Below are 25,777 nucleotides of genomic sequence, written 5' to 3' on the forward strand. Positions count from 1 at the left end.
ATTTATCTACGTCTTGGTCGAGACGACAGGTGAGAAGATGAGAGCACGAGAAAGAGCCCACCTCACCACGTCTTGAAGTATGGGGCTGGCCTAACCATGTTGCCTGAACCCCTTAGGATGCGAGACTAGATTGATTAGCATGTGCTTCAGACATTCACAGGTCGAATGCGAGGAAAGGGACGCCCAGGAATGCCGTGGTGGCGGGTCCGGCCCAAGTATCCCTACCAACGAGGTACATGCGCCACATGCCAGTGGGATGTCGTCTTTTTTTCTTTCTTCGTTTGGTCCCTTCTGCTGCTGCTCTGTAGCTATTATTCATGCTATCTTATGTGTTCCTCCCTACAGACTATGCCCCGCAATTTTGGGTCGCTGCTTGCTCTGGTTTTAAAGCAAGGCATTGATGCTACTGTTGAGGTGTTAAAATCGTCTATCTGCTCAATTAATGTTGTGGAGAGTTAATGACAGCTGACATGGCCAGGTAGATGTTCGTGAGGTAAGTAAGGCAAGTGAGGTAGCTGCTCAAGCCACATACATGTAATAGCACCTTGTACTGCTGACGGCAGCTTCAAAAGCACGTATCCCTGTCCGTCCCGCCCGTGGGCAGTAAAACCCGCAGGGCAGGCGCATGTGCACAAGCACCTTACATTGTCGCATTGGTCGTGTAGCTATCTCTCATTGGGAGAAACAGCTTCAGCAGCAACTCTAGCGATGGCAAGAAAAAGGACGCAGCGGTAAGGATATTTCAAGGTAGAACGGACGAATACATTTGGTAAGGCGACCGACAATCCTGTAGTATCAAACTTGTCTGTAGCTGTAGCAAGCAACAGCAGCAGCAGCACCAACAATAGCTCGCATGCGTCCCTATCGCGACCCCGGCTTCTGACATGTGAAAGTGGTACACGAACTCTCGCCCCGCCAAATCGTGTCAAAGTGGAATGCTGGAAGGGACGGAGAGAGTCAAAAAAGAAGGCAAAAGAGGGTCTCGGCCGTGACAACTGGACAGGGCACCTTTTTATTTTATTTTCTTCGTCATGTCGATTCTACGGTCAGCAGATAGGTACACTAAACATATGATCCATCCCCATGTCCCATGGTTGAAAAATCGCGTTATGCTTAAGGGCTCCAGGAGCAGGCATGTGATCCAGTCCAAGAGACGAAACGGGTGGTAAGGCAAAGGTGAGGAGGAGGAGGAGGAGGAGCAGAAGGAGGAGGGGATAAGCTCCCACACTCGAGCAGTCCCGTCACAAACTCGCAGTCGCAGCCGCGTTCCTGAGATGCTCAAGTGCTGTGTGCTCTTCGAATTGTTGGCCAATTCGGTTGCGTCTGGATCAGACCATTGATGATTGCAGTTCTCCAACGAATGAACGGAATCGCCCCTCTCTCTCCCCCTCTCCTTCCTTCCGGCACGGAAGACATACGCGAACGCACGGCGCTTTCCTGCATGCCGTGGACGGTCCCGTCATTATGTCATCATTGCAGTTGATGGTGCAAGCAGCAAGTCAGCAGCAAGAAGGAAGCATGGGAGAGGAGGGGAGGGGAGCTGCTCTTGCTCTTGAGGTACTCTAAGGTGAGTAGTCGACTACCTACCATAGGTACGGAGAACTGCCACACCGAAAGGGAGACGGGAGAGGAAAGAAGCGCCCGGTCAACAAGTCGCTGCTCAACACGTATGCGTGCCTTATCTGACAGTTTGCCGGAGCACCCGCTGATCTGTGTCCTCGCGGACGGGTTACTTCCACCCACCACCTCTACACTCGTGTCCAGTCTGTGAGTTGCGGCTTGCTGGATCATGGACGACATGAGGCGCTTTGAATGACATCTGCCTCGAGCTGTCATGCATTGATTATTCAGTCATTCATTTCTGCAGAAGCGGTGGTTCGTTCGGAGGATGATCTCCGCCGTAACTATTCTCGTTCCCCTTTCCTACCTCTTGATACAGTACTCTTGTCTCCTTAACCTTACTTTCCCCTGCTTCGCGAACACGACGTACGGATAGGTATACCATCTCAAGTATCAAGAAGGCGCAAGAGACCCCCAAGTTCCTCCCGCAACCCAATTGGCCATGCGCCCACCCCGGCTTATCGCTTCACATCACCCCAAACTTTATCACGGGGAGATCCCAAGCCAACGGCTGGCGCTCGTCCTGCACCACTACGCCCTAGGCCCAAATAGCGGGACACAGCAAGCCGAATTGGGGGACGAAGCTTTGCACTCTTCTTCACCTCTCGGGGCTCTTGTTGCTTTCTCCTCATCCAAAAATCCCTCCGTCGCGTACCGACTAGCCCAAGGTACCTGACCTTGCGCTAGCCTTGTGGCAGACGCTTGGATGCGATGCTATGCGGTCCGGTCTTCAGCCCACTCGAGCTTGTGTGAGGTGGACCGTGGGAGGGGGAGGCCCGGGAGGGGCCTCTCTGCGCCTCCCATCTTGCATTCCGTTGCTTGTGAAGCTCCTCGTCCTGGCGCTGTTTTCTCCTACGGAATCTACATTGGCTGTCTTCGTAATGCTGGATGACGCCGTCGCTGCTCTCCCAGAAATTAGATATAACTTGGACCGTGACACACCACCAAGTACGCCAGTCACCCTTCCCAATCTCCAATTTTGTTCCGTGAAGCTATGGCCTCTATTATCTCTTGATGAGCACAGAAGCTAGGTACTCAATCACTCAAACCCGTCAGACGGAATTCGCCTCTCGGAACTCGGGCTGTGGCCATCCTTTCCTGGACACGCTGCCGCGGCTCTCATCGCCGGCCATACCGTCTTCGTCCAGCTTGGCCGGGTGAACAATCAAATGGCACCTCGGAAGCCAAGCATTGAGGACGACGTGAATCCACCTATCTGTACGCCGTCGCCACTTTCAGTCGGTCTCTTCTCTCACTTGACTGGCCATCGACGCGACGACCCGTTTCTCGTCTTCCCACTATAAGCAATACTCGGCCGTTTTCTATGTACTCCTATCCGTCAAAGATAAACCTGAAAATCATCGGACAATTTGGATGAAGGGGGGGCGGCGAACCTTCCCTGTACCCTGATAGCGTTCTCTCAATTGTCTCCACCTGCACCAGCCACATGTGCCCACATTCACATGTCAAGCAATGTCTCGCCTACCTGCAGGGACAACCTCAACGTTGAGAGCTCTTGCGTCGCATTCTGCATGACAGTGAGAAGTGACGTGAACACCTGCAGCACCTTTTTCGCCAGTATGAGAAGCTATAGATGCTGGATGGAACTGACGAAAGGTCGGATGACGCGGGAGCAAAAGGCATTGTTTTGGCTTTCGTGTTCTGCTGTCATGTTTTGCAATCCTCTTCGAATTCGTCATTCTGTAAGTCTGCGACAAATCGTCATAATCCTCAGGCGCGAATGCGCTCCCAACGTCACGGGCTAGTCTTCCAGGAGAGACATAACATCAAAGGTGTGCAGAGGCGGGAGGGAGCACTCGCCTCCCGTCCCATCCATCCCTTGCGAAGGCGAGTAGGCATCCGTACACACACACGCTTTCCTCCCACAGATGTTGGACGGGTGTGGATGCCCCTGCATCTTGCGTGGGAACTCAGCATTTTGGAAGTGTGTCATCCACCTCAGTTGTTGGAAGGAACGCTTCCTTCTGCAACGTAAGTGGGAAAAGAAGAAGAAAAAAGAGGACCAGTTCGCCACCTCACCCGATGGGAATGCGGCACTTCGCAAGTCTTGGCTGGGCTCGTCGGCCTTGACTTTGCTTTGCATAGCCGAAGGGCCTCTTGACCGCTCCGGCTGACTGGCAAGCGCGAAATTGCGGCGGTCCAATATTGTTGATCTCGATGCTCGGACTCGGGTCCCGGGAAAAAAGGGGGCAAGATCCGAAGGCTCCGATTTGTATGCAGAATACGGCCCCATAATATCTCCGCATCCGATCCGTCATGGCCGGGGATGGGAGGAGGGAATTCTGGTGTTGGACTTGCGCTGGAAGCTGGCTTCATAATAATTCGACAGAAGCCATTGTGTTCCATAGGATACCTGCAACGTGTTTGAGCTCCGGCTACTGCTTCATGATCCGAGCCAAAGGTTGGCGGGTACGGTACGTCCAATGGCACCGAAACTGGGAAAAGTTGACCGATCTGGTTTTTGGGAAGATTCGCCTGATGAATTTGAAACTTCCGTACGACACTGGACGAGGGTGGTTTTGTTGATGAATCAGTTCCTAGAGGCGGCCTTGTAATGGTTGACTTCTTTGAATCTTTTCCTTGACAAAGAAAATAGAGGCGCCACAAATAGGTGACCAAAGTGGCCTCATCAAGCTCCACGAGCTTCGCAAGCTTCGTCAACTAGAGGCCTTTCAACCAGAAGTTTGATCAGACTCGTGCCGCTACAGATGAAATCCCTTACCAATACCCGCTAGTGTCGTCGGTAAGTGGAATCAAAACGGCTTTGCCCGAAGAAAAACAATAGAATAATTCCTCGTCTCCGAGAATGACTCGATGATGCAAAGAGCCGGTTGCTCAGGTTCATTGTTTCGAAACATGAGTCTAGATCTTTTGCCCAGGGCCAGCTCGTGGACTCGACCACTCCCACCACGGAGCGTCCGTGGCTAGCAATGATGCCGTAGCCCCGTCGTTGAACCTTCCTAGACCAGCATAGCAAACCGTCCTGCCTTGGAATAGCATCGCGCCGTCCTCCCGGCCCACGAGTCTCGCCCCGTGTCGATCGCGCGGCTCGGCTGGCTGGGAAAGACGGTTGCCAAGCCTGGTAGAAACTCGCGGACAAGGCACGGGTTCGGTATCTTGCGGAGACAGAATTCATGCTCCTACGGTAGGCCGTTTGGTCGCAAGTGCTAGTGCCCTCTCGGCATATTGTTGGTGCCTGTTGGTGCCTGTTGGGTTGGTTTGATATCGTCAACATCCGAAGCTTGAGCCAGCGAAGGCTCTACGTCGAGTCACGAAGCATAGTTGGACTTTGGCCGGGGATCCCGATATTGCAACACGATGTGATGTTGACAAAGGCTTCCGCAGGTGATAGATCACCAGCAATCGAAAAGGCCAAGAATCCGCGCAGCGTGGGAGTCTCAGAGATGACTCATGGCCCATGGGATACTCGCCCGAGGACGACGGGGGGTACTCGAACGAACGAAGGCTCTTCGTCGAGAAACGAACCGGATTTTTTGGGGCTCCTGGCAGCAGTCAATAATGATTTCCAAACACCTCAGGACGAACTCGTTGCACGGTCTGTTCGGGAGATACGAAATGCTGACCTTGACTGTCAAGGTTTAAGTGAATCACCTCTTATCACCTTTTCAAAGAAATGACGGCTCACAGCTTCGAGGGACAGTGCGCCAAGACCTCATTTATCATGGGCTGAGGTACTTCGTATTGAGCGGTTAGCAAGGCTTGGGCATATCGTCCATCTGTCCATGCTACCGGGGCTACCGGGAAGGGCGTGACCGTTGAAATAAGTTTCATTGTGATCAAATTGTCACATACGTAGTATACTCGAGGAACTCGAGCTGCAAATGAAATTGCGCAGACGAGAACCATGCTGCCTATCGCTGACTACATCACAGTCACATTTCAGGATCAAGGCGTTGTAATGGCCTTGAGCTCTGAGGTTCTCGGCAGCAAGTCTCTCTCTAATCTTGTTTTACCGCGTTTGGGCCTTTTCCCTCTTTCTTTTTCTTCCCTTCTCTCGTTTGACGAAGTGACGGCACAATCGGGTAGGTACGTACCGAAAAGACCAGGGTTTCTCATCAATAACGGTGTCAGAGCCAGGGATGCGGATGGAGACTTTGACCTAATACCACTTTCACGGTCGGTGTTTGCAGCCTGCAGGAGGACTAAGTGGATTTGGGTAGGGTGTTTGCCCACATGCGGACTTTGGATCAAAGAGATCGAAACCAGCCTCAGATAGATAGAAGACGGGGATCGCCCGAGAGCCCGCTGTCGAATATTCAGCAAGATGGGGAGCTGGCAGTCTGGAACTGCCCCGTTGCTGTTGCTGTATGTAACTGACCCTCAGTGAATCAGTGCGGTGCGTATGTACGAGATAAGACAGCGATCAGGGCCTCGGGACTCGTGCTCAGATCACGACCAGGTCCAGGTCGGTTCTTCGGTGGAGCGCGCAGCTGACAAGTGCAAATTGATCTAGAGCTGGGCGGTACCAACAAGTTGCAACTGCAAGAAGAGAGCTGGGGCCACCAACAGTGAAAGACAAAGAGTACGGAGTAGTGGAAGTCTTCTTTCTCAAAAAAGATTCACGATCCATCCCCCCTTCTTTGGACGTTCTCCCAGCCTCTAGGACTGTAAGCACCAAAGTCTCCGCCGTATAGCCAGGTAAAGTCGGAGCAACATGGAACTGGACCTGTCTCCGGCCCGTGGGGGACCATCGTTCGGGTTACAGATCCACGGCTTGCGTTTTATGCGGGCCATTAATACAGGTAGCCAGGCCTTAACACGGACGAGATATCTAAAGTCGCTGAGTGCTCCGGCCCCGAAGGAGCCAGCCAGGTTCGTGCCAGCGTCACCCAAACTGCCAGATTCTCCTGGTATCCAGAGCGGCGGGTCAAAGCGCCCTGATGGATGTGGCGCTTTTCAGACAATGGCGGTAGTGCAAGTCGGGCCGCGTCTGCTGTAAATGACAGGCGGAGTTCGAGGCTTCAGGACAATTGCACGGCTTATTCGAACGATGATGCGTATGGCTGGCTTTGGTGGATAAGCGGGCACCTCCAGTTCCAGGCCACGGGAGACAGATTGACGTGCTGAGCTTCTGGAAGTGAAGGAGCAGATTTCAATATATCTGGTACATTTAGATAAGTAAGCATACATCCATGGGTTCGAGGAAGCAAACCGCGCCCACCAACAGACAGCAGTTGGTAAATTGGTACATACTAGTCCTTTTTAGTTTGTCTCTCTGGAGAGATCCCGACGGGTGCTTGCGGTCCATCAAACACCTTGTTTAAATAGAGTGAGCAGCTCCCACTTTCGCAAAGATTGTACGCCATTTGTTGATGAGGCCCATTCGTTAGCGCGGCTGGCGCTTCGTTGATGTCCGGCGACAGAGTGTATGGATACTTTGCAGGCTGCACTGACAATCTCATGCCAAGCACCAACAGCTTTGCCTCCACCAGGCGGAAGCCATAGGTAATTAGATCGCCGTTCATGTATCCGTAGACCAAGGCAGCATCGGGCTGGGTCGCGGGGCTTTCGGCGTGTTCTGCTTCTTCTGCCCTCTGTCGTGACCCATTTCCCGTAGCCTCCAGTCGTTCCGCAACCCGGCCTACTTGATTTGAGATCTTTTTTCTCCGTCGCGGAACCAAGGAGGCCCCTGATAGAAGAAAATGCGAAGCCGCCACAGATGAATCGCGTCGCGGAAGATACTGAACAGAGACTTGGTGCCATGAGACCAAGTCCCCGCCCCGGCAAACCGCCCACTTCGGCCCCCGGGGCCTAGCGTGGACGCCATGATTTCCTCGCACTATACGCCTGCTAAGGCCCGATGGCTCGCAGCTGGCTGACAGGCGTAGCGCTTGTGCTAGAGTATGTGCGACAGCTATCGCTAACACAGTGATAGTGAAAAATGTCAGTATTCTTATATCAAGGGCCGCGTCTTGCTGGCACAACAGTGCAGCAACCCATACGGATCTGTCCCCTCGTCAAACACTCAAGCCTCTGTTTGTGTGGGATGTGCTGCAGGTGCGTCGATCTGGGTTCGTTGGTCGTGGACACCCCTTCAGCCAACCAGCCGAGGAGCGACCAGGAGCTGTCGAGTTATCCCGTCCCAGACTCCAGGGACGACCCGTGCAAGGAGAGCGTGTCTTGGGGGGATCAGAGATGGGGCTTGAGCGCTTCGGCAGATGATCTTTCTTGAGCTTGAATTCGTCATCCATCTGGAGAAGGCCCCTTGAGGGTTGCATTTTGTGCGCGTTATTTTGCAGGATGGCTGGCACGGCTGGAACAGTGGAAAGTTGGTATGTACGCCGCACGTTGGGTAACTTGGGTTCTCACGCCCGCTCGGATGCCTTTTCCCTCGGTGATTTACGTTTGCGCTGGAGTGCCATCGAAAGTGCTGTATGGAGACGGGTCAAAGTCATGATTCGTTGTCGGAGGACATGGCACATGGTAACACCGTAACATGGACCTTCGTGTCGGAAGGTCTGCCCAGCATGCTATGCGTGGAATTGCATAATCGTATCGAGCTGATGTTTAATGATCTCCCTGGCCAAAGAACAGGCGGATCAGCAGAGTGCTATTCCGTCCAAACTTTTGAGGCGTTCCTACCATAAAAAAATTACCGTATCGCCGGTCCGTCCACCAAGTACTTCGTACGACACACCCCATTCGCTCGTCAGGCGAAAAGAAAGTATCTGTGAGCGGCGCGCCGGAGTCCAGACGAGGGCGAAAGTGGGCGCCGCCCCAAGAAGAGCGAGACGTGAAGGGTTTGGCGGACGGTAAGACGATGCCAGCACTGACAAAGAGGCTTCAGACCGGGGACGACAATCGCGACCCAAAGCAGGTAGCTGTCATCGTTTTAGGCCCAATAAACCAGGGAACTGGTGTAGTCGCCAATCATCCCGTGGGACTGTGGTGAGGAAGAGGCGACAGAATTTCCAAACGAGGCTTGCCAATTTCTTTCGAGAGCAGTTGGTACTGAGCGGCGCCAGCTGTGACTATCATTGGCTGTAAATCGTCAGTCTCCACCAGCCAAAGGTGGAGATCCAATATTAGGAGAGCGACCAGGAAGGTCCAGATTTCGGCAAGGGTCTTTCTGGATTTGACCGGGGGTTTCTCCCTCATCCACTTCTTCTTTGGAAGGAGAGGCCCGTGCGTGTGATGGATGGGACCTGACGAGAATATGCCTTACTCTGTACATACGGAGTACAGCAGAAGAAGACTGTCAAAAAGAGAATGATGAAAGTACCTTTGGCCACGACTCTTCAGTCATCGAGGGGATTGGGGCGAATGAACACCAAAGGATGGAAGGGAAAGAAGGGAGAAAAACGAGGGAAAGAGATTGAAGCCGCTAACGCGGCGCCGCATGACGCTAGTATTTCACAAGTGCACGCTAGCTCCTCACATCTTCGCGGGCTCCCACGAGTCGACTTGAATCTCTGGAGGAGTCAAGGAGTCTAGGTCGCCGCTACAACTGCAGCTTCTGCTGAGAGGCTTGACGGCTTGCAATCCCCGGAGCCAACGGGAACGGCAGAGAACAAAGACACGACTCGACGGCTCTCTGGCCGGTGTCGAGTGTCAGATGGAAATGGAAAAAAATAAAATAAAAATTAGCTCTTTGCTTCTGCCGATTGGGCTGAACTTGTGAAGCGACTGATTCGACCGACTATCGGATCGTTTTGAGGGGCTTACTTACTGCACGAATTGCAGTAGTTTGGAATTTGGGGTCCTTTGCTGCTGTTGCTGCTATTTACAAAAGTAACGAAAGTAAGTAGCGCCCCAATAGATAGCAAATTGCCCGAAGCGGCTTTGTTTCGTTTTGTCTTTTATTGTCTTCCTTTAACCGCTCGTTCCAACGGTTCTTCTGTCTGAGATGCCCGAATCACGCTTGGCTCTTTTGGGGCTTGGTTGGTAAGTACTGATGGGATGAGTTCGTCTTGCTTTCCCCTGTTCCAGCTGCCATGTGTCGCGTTTGCCACTTTCATATCGAGGTTAATGTCACGCTTTCAGTGAGAATCGGGATTTGGAAGCCGAATAAGCTATTGGAAGCTCTAACTGGACTTGCTTGGCTTTTGTCGATCGACTGGACTGGTTCGTTTCCTCGTCGCGGCGCATAGCGGAGCTGGTACGAAGTAATGTCTCACTCAGTACACAAAGGAAAATACATAGTAGAGAAAGAGAGAGAAACGGTTTTCCACGTCAGGGTCCTCTTATTGTCTGGAGTTTTGAACTGGCCCTTAGCTTGGGCAAGCATCGGCTTCACTTGTCATCCTCTACCGACCTCGATACAATCCTGTATCCGTAGCCGTCCTGCGTATCTGTCTGTACCTTGGGTCACGAATAGTGCGAGTGCGAGTGAGTGAGGTGAGCCAGGTAGCGCTGTCCAATTCCAAACACCAGGAGCCCAAGGTGCCGTATGGAAGAGTATCATGCCATGCCCGCCTCCAGCCCGAAATGTAACAGCAGCAACTGCAAGAGTCAAACCCCCGGAACAGTCCCCATTGCCAGAGCCACGCCGCCATGGAGCAACTTCAATTTGACGACCCGTGAAGCTGCCGTCTCCATCTGGCGCGTGGTTGGCGTGCCCATCACAATGCCCCTCTTGTTCCCAACGTCAGCAGTAACAGCCCTCAGAATGTATAATGGGCGGTACTTGGTCTGTACCTTGCAGATACCAAGTTGGAGCCTTCCTTCCATGAAAGTTGAGCAAATGGTGTGACCCCTGTCCGCGTGTTCCTGAACCCCACCTCACCTTGTCCCCTGTCGAACAGTGGTACCGCAACACTGCGCTGCATGCCCCCTTGCACACCCGTCCTCTGCCCCATCTGTGTCCCGCCTGTACCTGCGAACGGCTGTTCTCCGTGCTTCTCTCCCCTCACAGTGCTCCCTGATCACCTCTTCTACACAGTAAGGTACCTGAGGTAGTTGTGGCTTCATGTCCCGGCAGGCAACTCACTCAGGCTAGCACTTCCTATATTATTACTGCTCCCTTAGGTTTCCTTGCTGAGTTGGGGCCCCGTGGTTTCTACTGTAAGGTAAGGTACCTATCCGATGGATACGGAGTACTCGTCAAATTCTGCGGTTGGTTGTAGTGAGCTCCCCAAGGACTCGGCATAGCAAGGTATCTACCTACGCTGTCCTTCCTTGAGATGCGCTAAGAATACCGGCCAAGGTACATCATTAGAACCTGCATCCAGGAACCTGACTACTGCGTACGCTGCTGCACGTTGGCTGCAGACCTTAATTCCCCGTCCCCCGGCCTGCTGCTCTCAATGGAAAGTCGCTGCTGCATCTCTTGGCCTGCCCGCCCGTGTTTCTGTCCTCGCCCCTGTCTCTGCCCATCTCTTCTCTGCCTGCTCCCCGCCGTACGCACACACGGCCACACAGTTTGTCCTCTGACCTGCCGTGCCTGTGCCTGTGCCTGCCTTTACACTAAAGGTGGACACTCCGTACTGTTGCTGCTGCTGCTGCTGCTGCTCGACCGTACACTTCCCTTTCCAGCTTCGCGTCGGGTGCTTGGTCCCCCTTTCGCTTCATCTTAGCTCGCCCGCCAGTGGCACACCCTCGTTTTCTCGCCATCTGCCTCTTGTTTCTCCCACACACCCTCTCCTTCGCCCTCACTTCTCCCCCCTCCCCGTCCTCCTATTCAAACACCCCCCCTGGACACCACTCTCCCCTTTTACCTCAGCTGGAACTGCCTCTTCTTGCCTCGTCTCCGATTTCTTTCCCTTCCTCCCTCTCTCCTTTCTTGTTTCTTCTCTCCCCACCTGTCACCGAGCAGTCAGTCAGTCAGTCAACCAAGCAGTCTGTGCTAGAGCCTCAACTTTTCGCTCAACCAGACCAGACAATTCAAGTTGCTCCTTGAGGCTCCTTCGAATGGCGCCTTTTTGAGCAACTCCTTCGACCGACGACTCCTTGACGAGAGCTTGCTCTCTGGATAGCTTCCTTGCCGTCTTTGATTCATCCAATCAAGCCAGGCCCTTTTCCTTCGACACACTGGTCAGCTCGTGTGTGGCCCGGATCATTAACCACCTCGTCACCTTCTCCTTCGCTCTCACGTCCACCTATATAACTTCAAGATAACTTTTCTTTCTTAACGACGACTAATAACCGACGAAATGGCGCCTTCGCTGAACGCACACTCGTCCTTCACCCGGCCCCGGACCGGCGACCGCGATGGTCGACCTACCACCCGTGATCAGGGAGACAACAACCTCATTATCCCGAGCCGTACTTCCTCCCTTCACTCGCGCATCACCCAGCCGATTCCCTCGACCCTGAATGCGAAGCCCCAGCAGCGCACCCCAAAGACGCTTACTCACGCCTACATGGTATGCGGTGTTGGCAGAGAACCTTCGCAATGGGTCAAGGCCCCAGCCCCTGCACAGGGCAAGATTGGCCACATGAAGGGCGCTGTTGGTCAATTCTGGCTGCCCGAGATTCTTGGAAGCAGCCCGAGGTTGGAGCAAGACAACGAGATCGCCAGGTCGTTGCACGCTGCCATGCGGGTTAGTGGCTGTTTGCCATAAGTTTTGTCTAGAGTTTGAGTGGCTGACATTTTACAGGCTTGCTTTCCCCACGACGTTGAGATCTGCACTGGCCGCAGCCAGCCTCACTGCGTCCACCATGCCTTCGTTCTACAGCAAGACTCGTCCCACACTTTGTATGGAATCTGTCTTCGCGTATGGTCGCGAGCCGACGAGAAGAGGGCCGAGACAATTCGGGATCTGCGTAAAAGAACTGAACCAGACTATTACGACAACCCCGATGAGACTTACTGGATTCCCTACTGCTTGTCATTCCTGTCTCGGTACCCGCTGTACAACCTTCTTGGAGACTACTTGCGAGGCATGTGGATCCACTGGAACAAGGCTACTAACTTGTTCCACGCCGAGGAGGTCTCGCGCATTCTCAGCTTTCCAGCTCCGAGACTCAACGACTTGGTTCGCATTGACATGAAAGATTATGCTCTTTGCTACCAATTCCCCTCGTCGCCTACTGGCTTCCAGAACTTCGCCATGTGGCCACTGTTCTGCTGCTTGTCCATCCCCAACATTGTGGGTGTCGTTGAGGCCGCCATTTCACCAACTCGTCGCATCATCTTTGTCAGTCACTACCCGGCCATGCTCACCATGGCTGCAGAGACTGTCAGATACTGCGTTCGCGTCTACGAATGGAGTGGCCTCTATGTCCCAGTTGTGCATGCCCGCCATGCCAAGGATTTAGTTCAGGAGCCCGGTCCATATATCCTCGGTGTCACGGCCGAGTGCCGCTCCTTGTTCACCGCGCCAACGGATGCTCTGGTTGTTGACCTCGACCGCAACTTCGTTCTCACTTCTAGCCCCCCGACCGCACTCAACCCCAGCCAGCGTAACAAGTTCGTCACCCGCCTGACACAGTCTCTCAACGGAGATGTGACTCCCTCCGGCGTTCCCCCTCATCTCCGCTCCGCTTACGGTGGCGGCAAGCTCGTCCCCGCCGGCCAGATCATTGTTATGCGTGGAGAAGTCGAGTCCATCCAAGATCCCGAATGGTGGAACCAGGATACTGTTATGGCCGTCATGGATCATGTCTGCGAGAAGATGGGCCGCAACACGGGCATCAAGGCTGTCTTTGGTGGCTCCGTCAAGAAGCCCTTGATGACCAAGGTCTCGATGAGACATCTCAACGAGATTGTCCGCGAGAGAAACCAGTACTCCCGTGATGCTCTCGAGGCTTGGCAGGACTTCATCAACCTGAAGGGCCGCATGGATACCGAGCTCAACAAGGTCACAAAACGCAACAACTATCTCAACGAGGAGCTGGAGAGTTGGAAGCAGCAGTTCCTCAAGTTCCAGGCATTTGCTGAACAGCTCACCAAGGAGACCCAGGATCTCAAGGCCAAGATCGAAACTCACAAGAGGGAGAACAGACGCCTTGCAGGTCTCATTGATCAGCAGAAGGATGACAACGGTCGTCTCAATGTCCGTCTCGGTGCTACTGAGAAGCAGCGTGATGACGCTCTCGAAGCATTGGTCCTCCAACAGGAGATCGCCGAGGAACTCGAGCGCGAGCGTAAGCGGAACAAGAAGGAGCTTGCTGCTCTTCAGCACACCAACGTCACCATCCTCAGACAGCGTGACGAGGCTCGCCGTGTTGTGCTGCATCTGCGCAGCTTGATTGGCGGCCAGAGCCATCACATGGAGCATCTGGTTCAATCTTTGACCAAGCCCGATGACTTGGCGCACGAAATCGAGGAAGGCTTCGAGCCAGAGATGGGTGAGGATGGCATCACTCCCAGAGAAGCCGACGTCAACCAGGCCCGCCTCCTCTCTGCCGCCGCTGAGGCGAACAAGAGGCTCTCCACTTCGAGCTTCAAGGATGTGGCCGATCGCCACCTCAAGGACAAGACTGATGCCATTGCGCACATTATTAGAAACATTGCCGAGCAATGCCAGGCTGCCGTTGAGGGCCTGCAGTTGGCCCAAGACGCCGACTTTGATGAGCGCTCTGCTAGCGCGGCACGCCTTCGCGCCCAGCGCCGTCGCAGCAACCTCTCCGCCACCCACAGCGATGACGGTCACGAGACTCAGTCAAACGCAACATCTGACATGGGCGAAGATAGCCTCCTTCACCCTGCTTCTGGTCGGATATCCAGCATCCCCCCCACCCCGGACCTGGTCCCCAACCGGAGTAGCACAGCGATGTCCTTCGCTTCCAGCGCTGCAACTCCCGAGCGCTCAAGTCAGCAGTATATGATCCATCAGGACATCCCTACCAAGATTGTTGAGGATGATGAGGACTTCGAGGAGGATCGCAGCGAGTCCGAGACGATGCCTCAGCAGACCGTCGGTAAGCACACCGACAGCCTGATCCACCGTCCGTCTGGAGCACGCATCAGCGCTCTTGGCGGTACCCGCTGAAGAACTATCTTTGGCGGTTTTGATTTACTCTATTCGGAGTAACAAGCGGCTAAAGAGAATTTACTTTCTCTCTCTTTGCCGATGGGGAGGACGATTTACCGATATTGTGCATACACTTTTTTACCTGATACCTTTTTGCACCTGTGTGGTCGTGGACAAAATTTCGTTGTGTCCGGCGTTTGCAATTTTCATATTCCTGTCTTTCTCAAGAGACGAATGTTTTGGCTTTTTTTTCTTCCTGTGAAAGCTGAACAGGGCTCGCTGGTGTCCGGATTGGATGTTATCACGATTTTTATATCATTTGTATCCCAAGGGAGGAGCCTTCTGCTTAGTTCAATTCATGTCCCTCATTATTATCTAGTACCCACAATCCGAATCCAGCGAGAGTTGAAGGAAACTACCGTTTCAAGTATGAATGCGCGTGATGTCAATGAGTATACTGAGTGGACTGAATTACCTCGCGATCTGACAGGTATACCTTGTCCTGTGACCCAATATCTATCATGTTTTAATTCCCAAGCCAAAGGGCGTGGGTGTCTTTTCGGGCTGAAGGGTACGACAACGGCGAAATATGCGAGTTTTGATATCATCGCCGTTTCAGAGGAGGCTGTTTAGCTCCCTCACCCTGCTGAAGCCCTCGTCTGAGTGATACTTGAAGACCTATGTTGGCTTGCACGTACTTAGGAGGGTCCGTCTTGCTCACATCGACCCAGACGGTATCCTGTTGCGCTACGCTGGTACTGCGATTACTACCAACGAACTCACAATGATGTGATAATAGAGAAGATATTGAAAAGACTGACGACGACTGATATGTCGCTTTGAAGTGCTCAGGAGACTAATTTGATGTTGTATCCACACTAATGATCTAAGTCAGAGACATTGAGGCCGTAACAGTGTGTTTGCCTAGAAGGCGTTGAAAGATAACGGATCTTTGAAAGGCCCCTACTATTCAGCACATCAATGCGTCACATGAAGTGACGGATCAATCGGAACGTGATGACTTGGGGAAACGTGATGGCGTTCGCGAGTTCACCCAGCTGGCGGTAGCAGATTCATGCCGACTACCAAGCACCTGTACAAGCCAACTTTAATGGTCACTCCGAACAGAATAGCAAGAAAATGGCAGAGATACTGGCTATGGTCTTAGACTTCTTCTGGTCCTGCCAATCAAGACTGGGCTTCGTCAGGCAACTTCACAGTTGCGCAAGTCGCGCCAACTGCTTTGGAGACATGGCAGCACTTCCATTGGATGTAGGATGTTTCTCGCAAATACAACCAGCTGGGATAAGAAGTGGTTACTCTATAGCAGGGAGGTGAAATACCTCAACGATAGCCGGTCAGCCCGCGCTTTCTCTACTTTCGCTTCATCGTGGCGCTCGTCCACATCATGGACAGCAAAAAGGCCGCCTGGCAGGAGGTGTGGTAGACACACGTCCATCAGGTCCCATGCTCAGCCTCATCAGCCTACATGGGAAGAAGTCTGATCATCGCCATATAGACGTACCCCGGCGCAGGCTCATCTGACTTTTGTGAACTCTTGACTAGACGGGCATGGCTATGAAGTCTTGCGGGTGATACAAAGTACCCCTGAGGAAATGAGAGAGTGTTGCCCTAATTTTCCTTCCACAATATCATGCTCAAGTCAACACCCCTTTCATCTATCGTGTAAAGGCCTTCCTCTCTCATCAGGTGAGTGACGCCCATATTCGCTTGGGGCAGTAGCTATTTTCTTTCGAGAACGAACCCGTCCGACTGAAGTACTGGAGTTGCCTACGGAGAGTGGGCCCGATTCCGACAACAATCCCACAGTATCATAGAGCGGGGTAAGACAGAGAAGACAGCCGTTTCTTCCATCAATAGTACAGCCATCTCTAACATCAAAGTCTCACGATTTTCGAGTACTGGCGAACCCTGGCTCCATTGAAATGTCTTGATGCGACGTTGGGTATCGGTGCAACGGTGCCGGAAGATGTATTTCGCCGGCAATGTGACGTCTAGGTGGATACAGATCCTCTAACACCGCTAAGCTAGCGATAAGCTAGCGATAAGCTAGCGATAACAGAAAAAGTTCCTGGACCGAGTCTGCGTACTGGGTTTGGACGTCCTCTTCAGCATTACAAGCCCGTCACGACCTCCCAGATAGCAATTGAGCTATGACTTCACACTCTCTAGTGTATTAGTTCAATTCTTGATTTCGGCTGTATCTATTGTCCATTTCCACAACCGCCAATACGCACACGAAAGTGGCTATGGCCGACCCCCTCCTCACAAGCCTTTGCGCAATCTGCCATATCGAGCCCCCCAAATACAAGTGCCCGCGATGCACCCTCCAAACCTGCTCCCTGACCTGCACGAAGCGCCACAAGTCCTGGTCCCAGTGTAACGGCATTCGCGACGCGACGGCCTACGTCCCGCCCTCGAAGCTAAAGACCGCCGCGGGCGTCGACCACGACTTCAACTTTCTTTCAGGCATCGAGCGCGCCGTCCAGCGTTCCGAAAAGGAGATTATCGAGGAGCGGCACCTCCTGAAACCTGAGGACCTGCGGCCGGTCGAGGTGCGCAGCGTGCAGTGGAAGACGGGCCGCGATGGGCGCAAGAAGAGAGTCATGGTCACCGAGGTCCTGCGGGGGGACAGCGGCACAGGAGGCGCGCGGTATGAGGCGCTCTCCAGCATACCCTTCAAGAAGAGGTTGGCTACTTTTGGGATCCTGCTGAACCGTGCGCCGGTGGGAATGGTTAGACAGAAGGAGAACGGGACAAACTTCAGCAAAGCCTCTGGCAGAATCAATTGGCAGATTGAATGGCTTCTCACTTCGTCCACAGACACAAAGACACCATCACAACAGCAGGAGAGCGTGGGGAACACCGATACAACAACGATAAAGAGGGTACTAGCAAAGGCACTTGACGACGTGCCGCTTTACAAGGCCTTCGTCACGGGGCTGAAATCGTTCAACGACGAGCAGACCAGAAAGGAACAGCAACGACAGCAACCACCAGACGACGACGACGACGAGACTCAGGAAGCCAATACTCACATCGGCGGCCCCGGCCGAAACAAGAAGCGCCGCAAGAACCAACACAAACCAGGCCAGTCCATTGCCACGGCCCAAGACACGGAGACGGGAGCCTGGCACCCCGGCCGATTCTTCATGCAGTCCACTCCGCGCAGTACCTGGGCTTCTCACACCTGCGTCCAGCCATTCACGGGCACAACGGAGGAGGAAGAGGCGCAAAAGACGAGGTACAGGTTCTACGTCGCGGGTACGACCTCCGCGGCGACGGCAGCCACGGGCAAGACGGTCGTCCACCCTGTGGAGGCAACGACGCCCCTCGGCGAGGCCCTGCGCGACATGACGGTGCCGGAGTTCCCTACAATCTACGTAGTTGAAGCTGGAGCGGCCCTACCGGCGACCTTACTCCCGGAACCGAAGCCGATGCGCCTCATTCCCAAACGGAAGCACGAGAGCAACGGTAGAAGGGCAGACGGCGGCGGCAAGGCCAAGAGACTTCGCAAGAACCTGGAAGATGGCGAGCTGCCGAGTGACGGGGACGACAGTGGTGGTGACCTTGCCGACGCCGACGTCGATAGGTTCGCGGCCGCCGTCGACCAGATCATTGCCGAGCAAAGTCTGGGCGAGGAAGAAGACGAAAGCACAACGAGTAGCTCCGGCTCATCGGATTCGGAGAGCGATGAAGGGGTCAGCGCCAGTCTCGCTGCCAAGTTGGCACTGTTGAAGAAGAGAGCGGCGTGAGATGGACCATTGTACAATATCACCTTATACGTAGAAGACCATGATACCCTCGAGGCCCTGCATATAGCCTTTGTACATCAATGACGTGCAATAAACAATATATTGGCGGCACTATCAAATACTGTTCCCATGGTGTAAGCATCAAGAGTTGGGAAGACATAACAGACGCCAGCTTCTGGGGGGGGGGGGGGGTGTCTTTGATTTCCCAGAGATATCACAGAATATGGATCGCGACACCGTTAACATCAAGTCACTATAGCCAGGCGTAACCAACATCACGAGGGCACCTTGCATCATCACTTGCTAGGTTCAACAGAATGGCGGAAAAATGTGTTGCTACTTTTGGACAGACGTTGCCCCCAACTACCTCACCACCACCATTTTACGGCCAAATGCCTACGATGTGCCTATGATGGCCACCAAAACCACATTGGATATCAGTCCGTCAAGTCATTACGTCCCTTGTGTAAAGCCATTTGTATCATCAAACCATTGTTAATTGCCGTCCGAAAATCGACAGCCCAGAACTCGTTGTGCCTGATTGACCCTCAAGAAAAATTCCGAATCGTCCGTATTCCACACCTCATCTTCCCTGTCCATTTCACTAATGTGCCCGTCACAACCGTGTCGTGTCAAGTCGAAATTGGTAGAAGGCGAGGATGAATCCGGATGTCGAAACCAAGATTATGGGTCCAGACGGGTATTTACCGCAACTTAGAAAAGCAAGTACATCGTCATCTGAGCGAAAGGCGCTTAGATGAACATGGCGGCAAAGCCAGCGGCAGCCAGGAAGCCGGCAACCGGGACAGCAGTCTGCTTGGCCTAGAGAAAGATGTTAGTATTGCGTGTAGAGAAGGTAAACAGGCAAGTAGGAACTTACAAGGCCGCTGGAGCTGGAGCTGGCAGCGGTGCCAGTGGCAGAACCGGAAGCAGAGCCAGAGCCGCCAGTGGTGGTGGTGGCACCAGTAGCCTCGCTAGCCTGGCTGGAGAGAGCGCTGGAAGCCTCGCCTCCAGTGAGGGAGGAAAGGACAGTGGTCGAGCCGATGGTGGAGGTGATAACGCTGCCATCAGAGGCGATGGTGCTAACAATAGGCTCGGTAGTGACAGCGGTCTGGGGAAGGGAGGTGGCACCAGGGACACCGCCAACACCGAAGAGGGTGGTCTCGCCAGTGGAGGTGATGGTGGACTCGCCGCTGGTAATGACAGTGGTGAAGGTGGAGGTGGAAACCGGGCTAGGGGTCGCAGACTCGCCGCCACCAGAGGCAGCACCGGTGAGGGTGGTAACACCAAGGAGGGTGGTGAGAGTGCTGCCACCAGAGGTGATCTCAGAGAAGATCGAGGAAACGACCGGAACAGCGGTGGCAGTGACGGTGCCAGTAGGCTGAGTGACAGTGGCACCAGGGATAACGGTGACAACGACACCGGCCTCTGATACGGTTGTTAGTGGTTTCAAGTCAAGCTTGAGATTGCTGGGAAGAGCAGAACTTACGGCGGCAGAGCTCAATGCCAGAGGCGACAGCGGCCTCAGCATCAGAAGACTGAGCGCAGCTCTGGAAAGAGCAGTCGCGAATGCCATAGGCGAAGTTAGGGTTGCGGCAGAGGCAGGCGTTGTCGCCAGCGGTGCAGCCCAGGTCAGAGGCGAGACCCTGCATGGCGGAGATACAGCCAGTCTGTTGATCGAGTTAGAATCACATATGATTCAAGGCGGTGAAGAACGAGCATCTGAGAATGGAAGTCCATGTGACTGGATTTTCCATGTTCACAGTTGAGGGAGGAAATCTACTTACGCCACAGGCGCCCTGAGCCATGGCACCAGAAAGAAGGCCAGCACCGAGGATGATGGAAGACTTCATTGTGAATGATTGTTGATGGGTTCTGTAAGACTGGAGAATAGTAAGTCGTTTGCGAGAAAAAGTCGGCAATGAAGGACCTGGAGGTGGAATATCAGCAGAGCTCGGATTTTCGCAATCGAATCAGAATAGAAATAAGATAAAAGCGTGAGGCGAGGTAATCCGCAAAAGCAGTCAATGAACAAAATTACCTGGTGACAAAGAGCGTGCGTGGGCTTGGAAAGAAAGCCTAAAAGATTGTTTGCGATGGTGAAGAACGGAAAAGGTGGTGTGGTGAAAAGGGAAGAGAGACAACTTTGTGGGTGGGTGGAAGGGGAAAAAGAAGGCCATGAGATGGTGAGTGGCAGGTGGTGAAGGAAATGAGTGTTGAGCAAATTTGGGAAGCTGCGCCTGGGGGAAGGTGTGGTGTAACTGGGGAAAGAACGAGGCAGGTCCAAGGTCGCACAAGACGAGTCAACAAACTGACAGTGAAATGTTGGTGTTCCGTTTTTCGTGTGCTTGAAAACTGAACAGGCAAAGGTGGAAATCCGAAGCAAGCAGCTTGCGGCAGTGCAAAAAGAAAATGATGAAGGCTCGTGATATCAGAGATATCGGGGATATATCAACTTACCTGCGATTGATATTGATGTCAAAGCTGTCGAGGCTGTTGGAAGCGTGCTTCAGAGTATTTCGCAGTGGTGGAGCGAAAGTGTGTGATGATGTGAGGTGACAATGGAAGAGTGTTGGTGGAGAGAAGTTGGTGGTTACTCGAGGTGAGGTGAGGTGAGGTGAGGTGTCTCGGTGGATAGGGGAGATATTATTCGAGAGTGCCGAATCGAGGTAGGTAGGTAAACAATTGGAATGTCACGTGAAGCGCTGAGTATTAGAGTAGAGTACCTTAATTGAAGGACAGAGGGCAGGAACGCGGAAGGTAAAGGGAGTGCCTTCCCGTTTATAAGTCAATCGGGAGAAGAAGGTGCGGGATGGCAGTTGGGCACGACGTGCGAACTCAGGGCCGTGCCTTCCTACCTACGTATGGATACTTGGCTACGTCGCTACCTACCCTGTAGACCTGAATTCATGGGCAGGCCTTATTTCATAGCCACCACCTATTCGATTTTCGAACCATTGGACAAGGTACCTTCACTTGGCCTGGCCGACGGGAACCCGGCCTTAGCATGCAGAGCATCTGCGGTGAACTGCGAGGTGGGCTTTCCCGTCGATCAACGTTGGATTGTTTGATACCCAGATTTTTGGAGAACCATGTCATTTCGGCTGCCCCAACTTTAGTCGGCTTTGCCTCTCACGCTTGTCCTGACGTTGACATGCCGCTAGCCAGCAAATGAGAAGCCACCCGAAGCTAAGATGGTCAAGTCGATGTGGGTATCTGATGTGGAATTCATCTATCTTCCAGGCTAGTACTGCAGCAAAAGTGGCGCCAGGTTGGTGTTTACAGCTCAAGCTCGGCCCCAAGCGGTGGAAGCTCTCTCGTTGCTCCACGCCCGTTGCCGGCAACTCCAGCACCAAAAGTCAACACAAGAAAAATCCTGCTTGGATCCTAAGCCACAAACCCAAAGCTGCATCCTCTTGGACTTACCGAGACCCGAAAGTTGTCGGCCCGGTGGCTGGAATCTCAGCTAAGACCGACCACGCTTGCATGCTCATGTTGTGAGGCAAGCTGAATTGAATTCTCTTTGTGAACAGCGAGTCGCGCGCAAACAGCCAGAAGAGTGAAATTAGCTCCCGGCAAAGTGCCCCTCGAGTAAATTGTAATATCCCAAGAAACCAATCTTGGGGGCCAGCGCGGGCTAGATCTCGCAACGAGATGAGAGATGCGACCTACTTTCGGGGTTGAAATGCGATGTTGACCAGGATATGCTTGATGTAACCCTCCTGCCGCCGCCTGCAAGCGTCTACGAATACAGAGTACTCCGTACCTCACCTCCCCTCAGTCGGGAGATTTAACCCCCGTCCCAAGCTCTCAGGTTCCAGTAAGTAAAGAAACGACCTAGTGCCATGTGGTATCGTTCGGCCTGAGCTCTGACGCACTTTTGACTCCATCCCTTCCGCTGCAACGCTGTCAAACACTGCCAAACTAAGGCAAGAAGGCTGGGGGACGTGCGAATCTGCAGGCTAAGGCAACGGATGCGATGTCAAGTAAAAAAAAAAACACCTTCCTGGTGGAACCGTGCCCAGCAACCAGAACCTCTATCTACATCACCACAGTATGTATGGGTCCATGGATGATGGGAGGCTCTACCGCTACCTCTTTCCTTATCGGAAGCCTGGGTTCACAATTCAAGCGAACTGCGAGACATGGGAAGGGGGGCTGTTTGCTGATTCCGAACCCTGCCTCCCAAGATACCCATGCCAACCTGCTTTTTGCAGCACTAACAAGGCAGGAGGCAAGGTCTGTTTCTCAATGCGACAATCAAGCTTCTGGGGCCAGAAATGAGGGACAGGAAACAGGGACTTGGGGTGGAAAGCTCGAAACAAATTCCGGGGCTCCCAAAAGCGAGGAAGCTGGGAGGTAGCCGGAGAAGCTCGCATTTACCTCATTGTAAGGTACAGTACGAATACATGTGAGACGCGCAAGCCAACGTAGTCTGTATCTGCCACGTGAAGCTGACTTCGGTCATCTTGCATCATGATGGCCTTGATTTGGGAGGAGTACACCGTCCGACGCTTGGCCTCTCGTCATGCTAGAAAGAGGCAGCCGGAAGTCGGCAGCATGATAGCTTCTACATTGACCGTTAGTGACGAAGGTTGACAGCAGAAGAAAAATCATCGTGGGCAGACAGATCCCGCTGGGCCATTGGTGACTGAGGGGGGAGTTGCAGTCAGTTACGGCTGGAAACAAGGAAAAAAAAAGTGCTAGCTGGCAAGGTCTGGGCAGGACGTGGTTGCGTGGCTATCGCAGTACCAAGAGGGATGAGGTCAATCGAATGCACATCGACGCGTCCGATTCGCCAATGACCCCGGGAGCCCTCTGTTGTGGCGCCGTGGCGCTCCACTCTGTGTACTCGGATATTTGATTGGGCAGGTTCGGCAAAAAGGGAAAGGACGGGGAGGGAAGGAGACAGGGGTTGAGCTTCCTACCTTATGCCTGGGGGGTTCGGGGATTCAGAGTCAATTCCCACATACCAACGACTTCTCCCACACTTCCTTTCTCCATCATTCATCTGTTCATGCTTTTGCGCCGGATGCCACGAGACACTCAATTGCTTCCCTTTTGTGCCAAAACTCATCGTGAGCTAAATTATGGCCCATAAACTATGTTACTGTTCTCCTCTGACAAGGATTGACTCGTCTGACGTCGGAGCGCATATCGAACTCCCAAAGCAAAGCTCTTCTGCCAACGAAAACGACCAACATGTCTATTGTCATGGTGACCGCCAGCTTCCACACTTTGCACCACACTACCTCTCAATAGAGCATCGGCGGCGTGGTGGGACCTGGAGATCAGTACCCTTCTGCGCAGTAGCCTCAGGACCAGCTCTGCATCGCTCTACATCGCCCTTTGAGCGTCGGCACACCCGTCAGGTCCCCGTCCCACCAACACCGCCATTCGCTTCCCCAACGTTACGCTCCCGCCCTGGCCCACGCCAGGGGCTGGTCGTTGCCAAGGCCCTTGGTCGAATCTTGTCGGCACTGGACCCATCCCTCAGCTTGCCAAGGGTTGGTCCCGCATCCAGAGGCAGCCCCCCTTACTCGATGAGCTTTTTCCAACTTTCCACGCTAGGCCACCCACAGTGGTTGACCTTGAGGAGAGAAACAAGCAAATCTCTGCTACTAGCCAACCGCTGCGGGGAGGGGAGGTCGCGTCAAGAGACAGGACGGGGGTAGCAATCTCGTGGTAGACGTTCCGAGACATTAGAGATGAAGCACCCAGATTTCACGCTGGTCTGCGCGCATCGCAATCAGATTAGGTCGACCAACGATGGGGTGAGAGCTTGAGATCGGTCAACCGGAAAGTCGGCCCTCAAGGTTGAACACGTCCTTATCGCGCTATTGCTGGACCGGCCGCTTTCTGGAGCCACGATGAGAAAAGCTTCTGACGTATTACCCTTTGATGGCCGATCCACAAAACACCTTATCGCCGCGACTCACCTGACGACGGCCCGAACAGTCGAACTACACCAGCCACCCACTTAACGGACTTTCAAAGAGGCGTCACGGCCTCACCCGGGGATCTTGACCGAGTGTCCTTCTCGATCTATCAGAAAAAATTCAGTGCCTTTTGCAGATTCTGCGTGTCGGTGCTGGCAATCGCAACTGGATTCCATCAAAGCCCCTGTCATCCGGACTTTGCTCTCTTGGAAGCGAATGTGCAACGCGGATTAAGAGAACGTGACATCCCTGCCGACTCGTGAACCACTGACAATCCATGTGGTGATCGGTGCGTCCCCCCTCAAATGCCTGCCTCGCGAAACGCGTACCATCCGTGCCCTTCCATCCAAACACCTCCTCGAATATATAGGTCTTCAATCACCAGGTCACCTACGTAGGCAGACAGCCGCCCCCGCCCCTTTCTCGTGTCATGTAGAAGGGTGTGAACGTTGTGTTGTCCGTCGAGTGGCATGATGCGGGTAGCCGAGAATAGTGTGAAACAAACAAGAAAATAGCAAAACTGCGACGCCGCCAAGAGCAGCACCACGGTGCCGTGAGGGCAAATATCACGAGAGTTGCAACATGGCCAAGGCCCGAGATTCTCAGCCGATGGCAGTAGGAATTCCCGCTTGCTTTCTGGCACACGTATGCATTTGCTTCTGTGTAGGTAGTTGAGAAGAGAAGGCCAGTCTACTTGTGGGAACTGTTGACATTGTTGAACATTTGTGGAGGGGCCGAAGACTTTCTCTGGTGTTTTCACAAGAAAGACCATCGCAATGGGAATAGCAACGATCAATTTCCCCATCATACCCGTCACTCTGCCTTCATCATTATGCCCAGTAGAGTACATACATTCGGCAAAGGATCGACGAGATGAATGGTCTCAGTCTGAGGGGAAAGAACACAAACCGCGACTCCGCGAACGAATCAGTGTCGGTCCATCTGTCTTCGACCCATTCCATCGGGCCGCGCGTATGTGTGTGGATGAATAACCAATTCGACTGGAAGCACAATAGCGATGGACCATCATTACGGTATCATCACTCTTGTGACGAGCAAAAAGCCGTTTGTTCGCTTCGACTGATGCCTATACGATCCGCACCATGCGACCCGTCCCCGCGGCCACGACCTTCATTTCGTCAACTTCCAATGACCATTTGCTTACATGGGGCCAACGTGTACACACGTACGCATACGCGTGTAAGTGTAAGTGTGTAAGTGTGTAAGAGAGAGAGAGTGTGTGTGGCAGCCTTGCACAGCTGAGAGGCCAGACACATAGCTGATGTTGTCATGATCGGCTCCGGCATGTTTTCCCCGCGCGCATGCGTTTGTCTAGGCTCATAGCACAACGTACAGGAACCCGACGCACAAGACGGGACTTGTCATTTGCGGGAGAGAAAGTTTTGGCCCAGCCAATGTCAGCTCATGTTGTCTGTCTTATTACACATTGCGGGTATAGGCCGCCTTCCACTGATCGGAAATGGGCCAAGCTTTGGGGGAACGCCCAATCAATTGAGTGCGAATTCACTAGATTGCAAGTTCG

The 25,777-nt window shown here is 53.3% G+C and overlaps 10 protein-coding genes across 10 annotated transcripts; 5 read left to right on the top strand and 5 right to left on the bottom strand.

Moving 5' to 3' along the window:
* Positions 1–37: 37 nt before the first annotated feature.
* On the top strand, positions 38–2,924 carry CLUP02_00993 (uncharacterized protein; the record flags this gene model as incomplete). Its single annotated transcript, XM_049280038.1, has 16 exons — positions 38–69; positions 161–251; positions 309–365; positions 479–493; positions 564–627; positions 794–857; positions 894–988; positions 1,171–1,287; positions 1,350–1,453; positions 1,496–1,557; positions 1,618–1,767; positions 1,852–1,900; positions 1,997–2,266; positions 2,319–2,498; positions 2,570–2,606; positions 2,677–2,924. 16 exons carry the CDS (start codon positions 38–40, stop codon positions 2,922–2,924), a joined length of 1,635 nt encoding a protein of 544 aa, XP_049135995.1.
* Positions 2,925–2,952: 28 nt separating this feature from the next.
* On the bottom strand, positions 2,953–5,433 carry CLUP02_00994 (uncharacterized protein; the record flags this gene model as incomplete). Its single annotated transcript, XM_049280039.1, has 9 exons — positions 2,953–3,054; positions 3,107–3,148; positions 3,233–3,305; positions 3,402–3,602; positions 3,656–4,302; positions 4,550–4,847; positions 4,905–5,038; positions 5,103–5,220; positions 5,288–5,433. The coding sequence occupies 9 exons, from the start codon at positions 5,431–5,433 to the stop codon at positions 2,953–2,955; spliced, it is 1,761 nt and encodes a 586-aa protein (XP_049135996.1).
* Positions 5,434–5,547: 114 nt separating this feature from the next.
* CLUP02_00995 (uncharacterized protein) lies at positions 5,548–6,353 on the bottom strand (the record flags this gene model as incomplete). The annotated part of the gene is made up of 4 exons (XM_049280040.1): positions 5,548–5,573; positions 5,697–5,981; positions 6,011–6,141; positions 6,226–6,353. The coding sequence occupies 4 exons, from the start codon at positions 6,351–6,353 to the stop codon at positions 5,548–5,550; spliced, it is 570 nt and encodes a 189-aa protein (XP_049135997.1).
* A 42-nt stretch (positions 6,354–6,395) lies between these two features.
* On the bottom strand, positions 6,396–9,750 carry CLUP02_00996 (uncharacterized protein; the record flags this gene model as incomplete). Its single annotated transcript, XM_049280041.1, has 15 exons — positions 6,396–6,621; positions 6,691–6,733; positions 6,947–7,189; positions 7,248–7,413; positions 7,483–7,522; positions 7,599–7,626; positions 7,706–7,915; positions 7,972–8,032; positions 8,105–8,181; positions 8,279–8,431; positions 8,518–8,643; positions 8,701–8,828; positions 9,041–9,196; positions 9,493–9,582; positions 9,638–9,750. The coding sequence occupies 15 exons, from the start codon at positions 9,748–9,750 to the stop codon at positions 6,396–6,398; spliced, it is 1,860 nt and encodes a 619-aa protein (XP_049135998.1).
* A 301-nt stretch (positions 9,751–10,051) lies between these two features.
* On the top strand, positions 10,052–11,034 carry CLUP02_00997 (uncharacterized protein; the record flags this gene model as incomplete). The annotated part of the gene is made up of 3 exons (XM_049280042.1): positions 10,052–10,291; positions 10,517–10,542; positions 10,833–11,034. The coding sequence occupies 3 exons, from the start codon at positions 10,052–10,054 to the stop codon at positions 11,032–11,034; spliced, it is 468 nt and encodes a 155-aa protein (XP_049135999.1).
* Positions 11,035–11,753: 719 nt separating this feature from the next.
* CLUP02_00998 (DENN domain-containing protein) lies at positions 11,754–14,537 on the top strand (the record flags this gene model as incomplete). Its single annotated transcript, XM_049280043.1, has 2 exons — positions 11,754–12,143; positions 12,201–14,537. The coding sequence occupies 2 exons, from the start codon at positions 11,754–11,756 to the stop codon at positions 14,535–14,537; spliced, it is 2,727 nt and encodes a 908-aa protein (XP_049136000.1).
* A 571-nt stretch (positions 14,538–15,108) lies between these two features.
* CLUP02_00999 (uncharacterized protein) lies at positions 15,109–16,538 on the top strand (the record flags this gene model as incomplete). Its single annotated transcript, XM_049280044.1, has 10 exons — positions 15,109–15,182; positions 15,251–15,352; positions 15,415–15,437; positions 15,516–15,583; positions 15,653–15,876; positions 15,936–15,957; positions 16,039–16,069; positions 16,183–16,229; positions 16,299–16,363; positions 16,424–16,538. The coding sequence occupies 10 exons, from the start codon at positions 15,109–15,111 to the stop codon at positions 16,536–16,538; spliced, it is 771 nt and encodes a 256-aa protein (XP_049136001.1).
* A 251-nt stretch (positions 16,539–16,789) lies between these two features.
* Positions 16,790–18,295, top strand: CLUP02_01000 (HIT zinc finger; the record flags this gene model as incomplete). Its single annotated transcript, XM_049280045.1, has 1 exon — positions 16,790–18,295. The coding sequence occupies one exon, from the start codon at positions 16,790–16,792 to the stop codon at positions 18,293–18,295; it is 1,506 nt and encodes a 501-aa protein (XP_049136002.1).
* Positions 18,296–19,048: 753 nt separating this feature from the next.
* Positions 19,049–20,475, bottom strand: CLUP02_01001 (CFEM domain-containing protein; the record flags this gene model as incomplete). The annotated part of the gene is made up of 5 exons (XM_049280046.1): positions 19,049–19,117; positions 19,176–19,723; positions 19,785–19,965; positions 20,083–20,170; positions 20,438–20,475. 5 exons carry the CDS (start codon positions 20,473–20,475, stop codon positions 19,049–19,051), a joined length of 924 nt encoding a protein of 307 aa, XP_049136003.1.
* A 4,060-nt stretch (positions 20,476–24,535) lies between these two features.
* Positions 24,536–25,084, bottom strand: CLUP02_01002 (uncharacterized protein; the record flags this gene model as incomplete). Its single annotated transcript, XM_049280047.1, has 1 exon — positions 24,536–25,084. The coding sequence occupies one exon, from the start codon at positions 25,082–25,084 to the stop codon at positions 24,536–24,538; it is 549 nt and encodes a 182-aa protein (XP_049136004.1).
* Positions 25,085–25,777: the final 693 nt, after the last annotated feature.

Source organism: Colletotrichum lupini, chromosome 1, assembly GCF_023278565.1.
Source record: "Colletotrichum lupini chromosome 1, complete sequence".
Taxonomy (NCBI): domain Eukaryota; kingdom Fungi; phylum Ascomycota; class Sordariomycetes; order Glomerellales; family Glomerellaceae; genus Colletotrichum; species Colletotrichum lupini.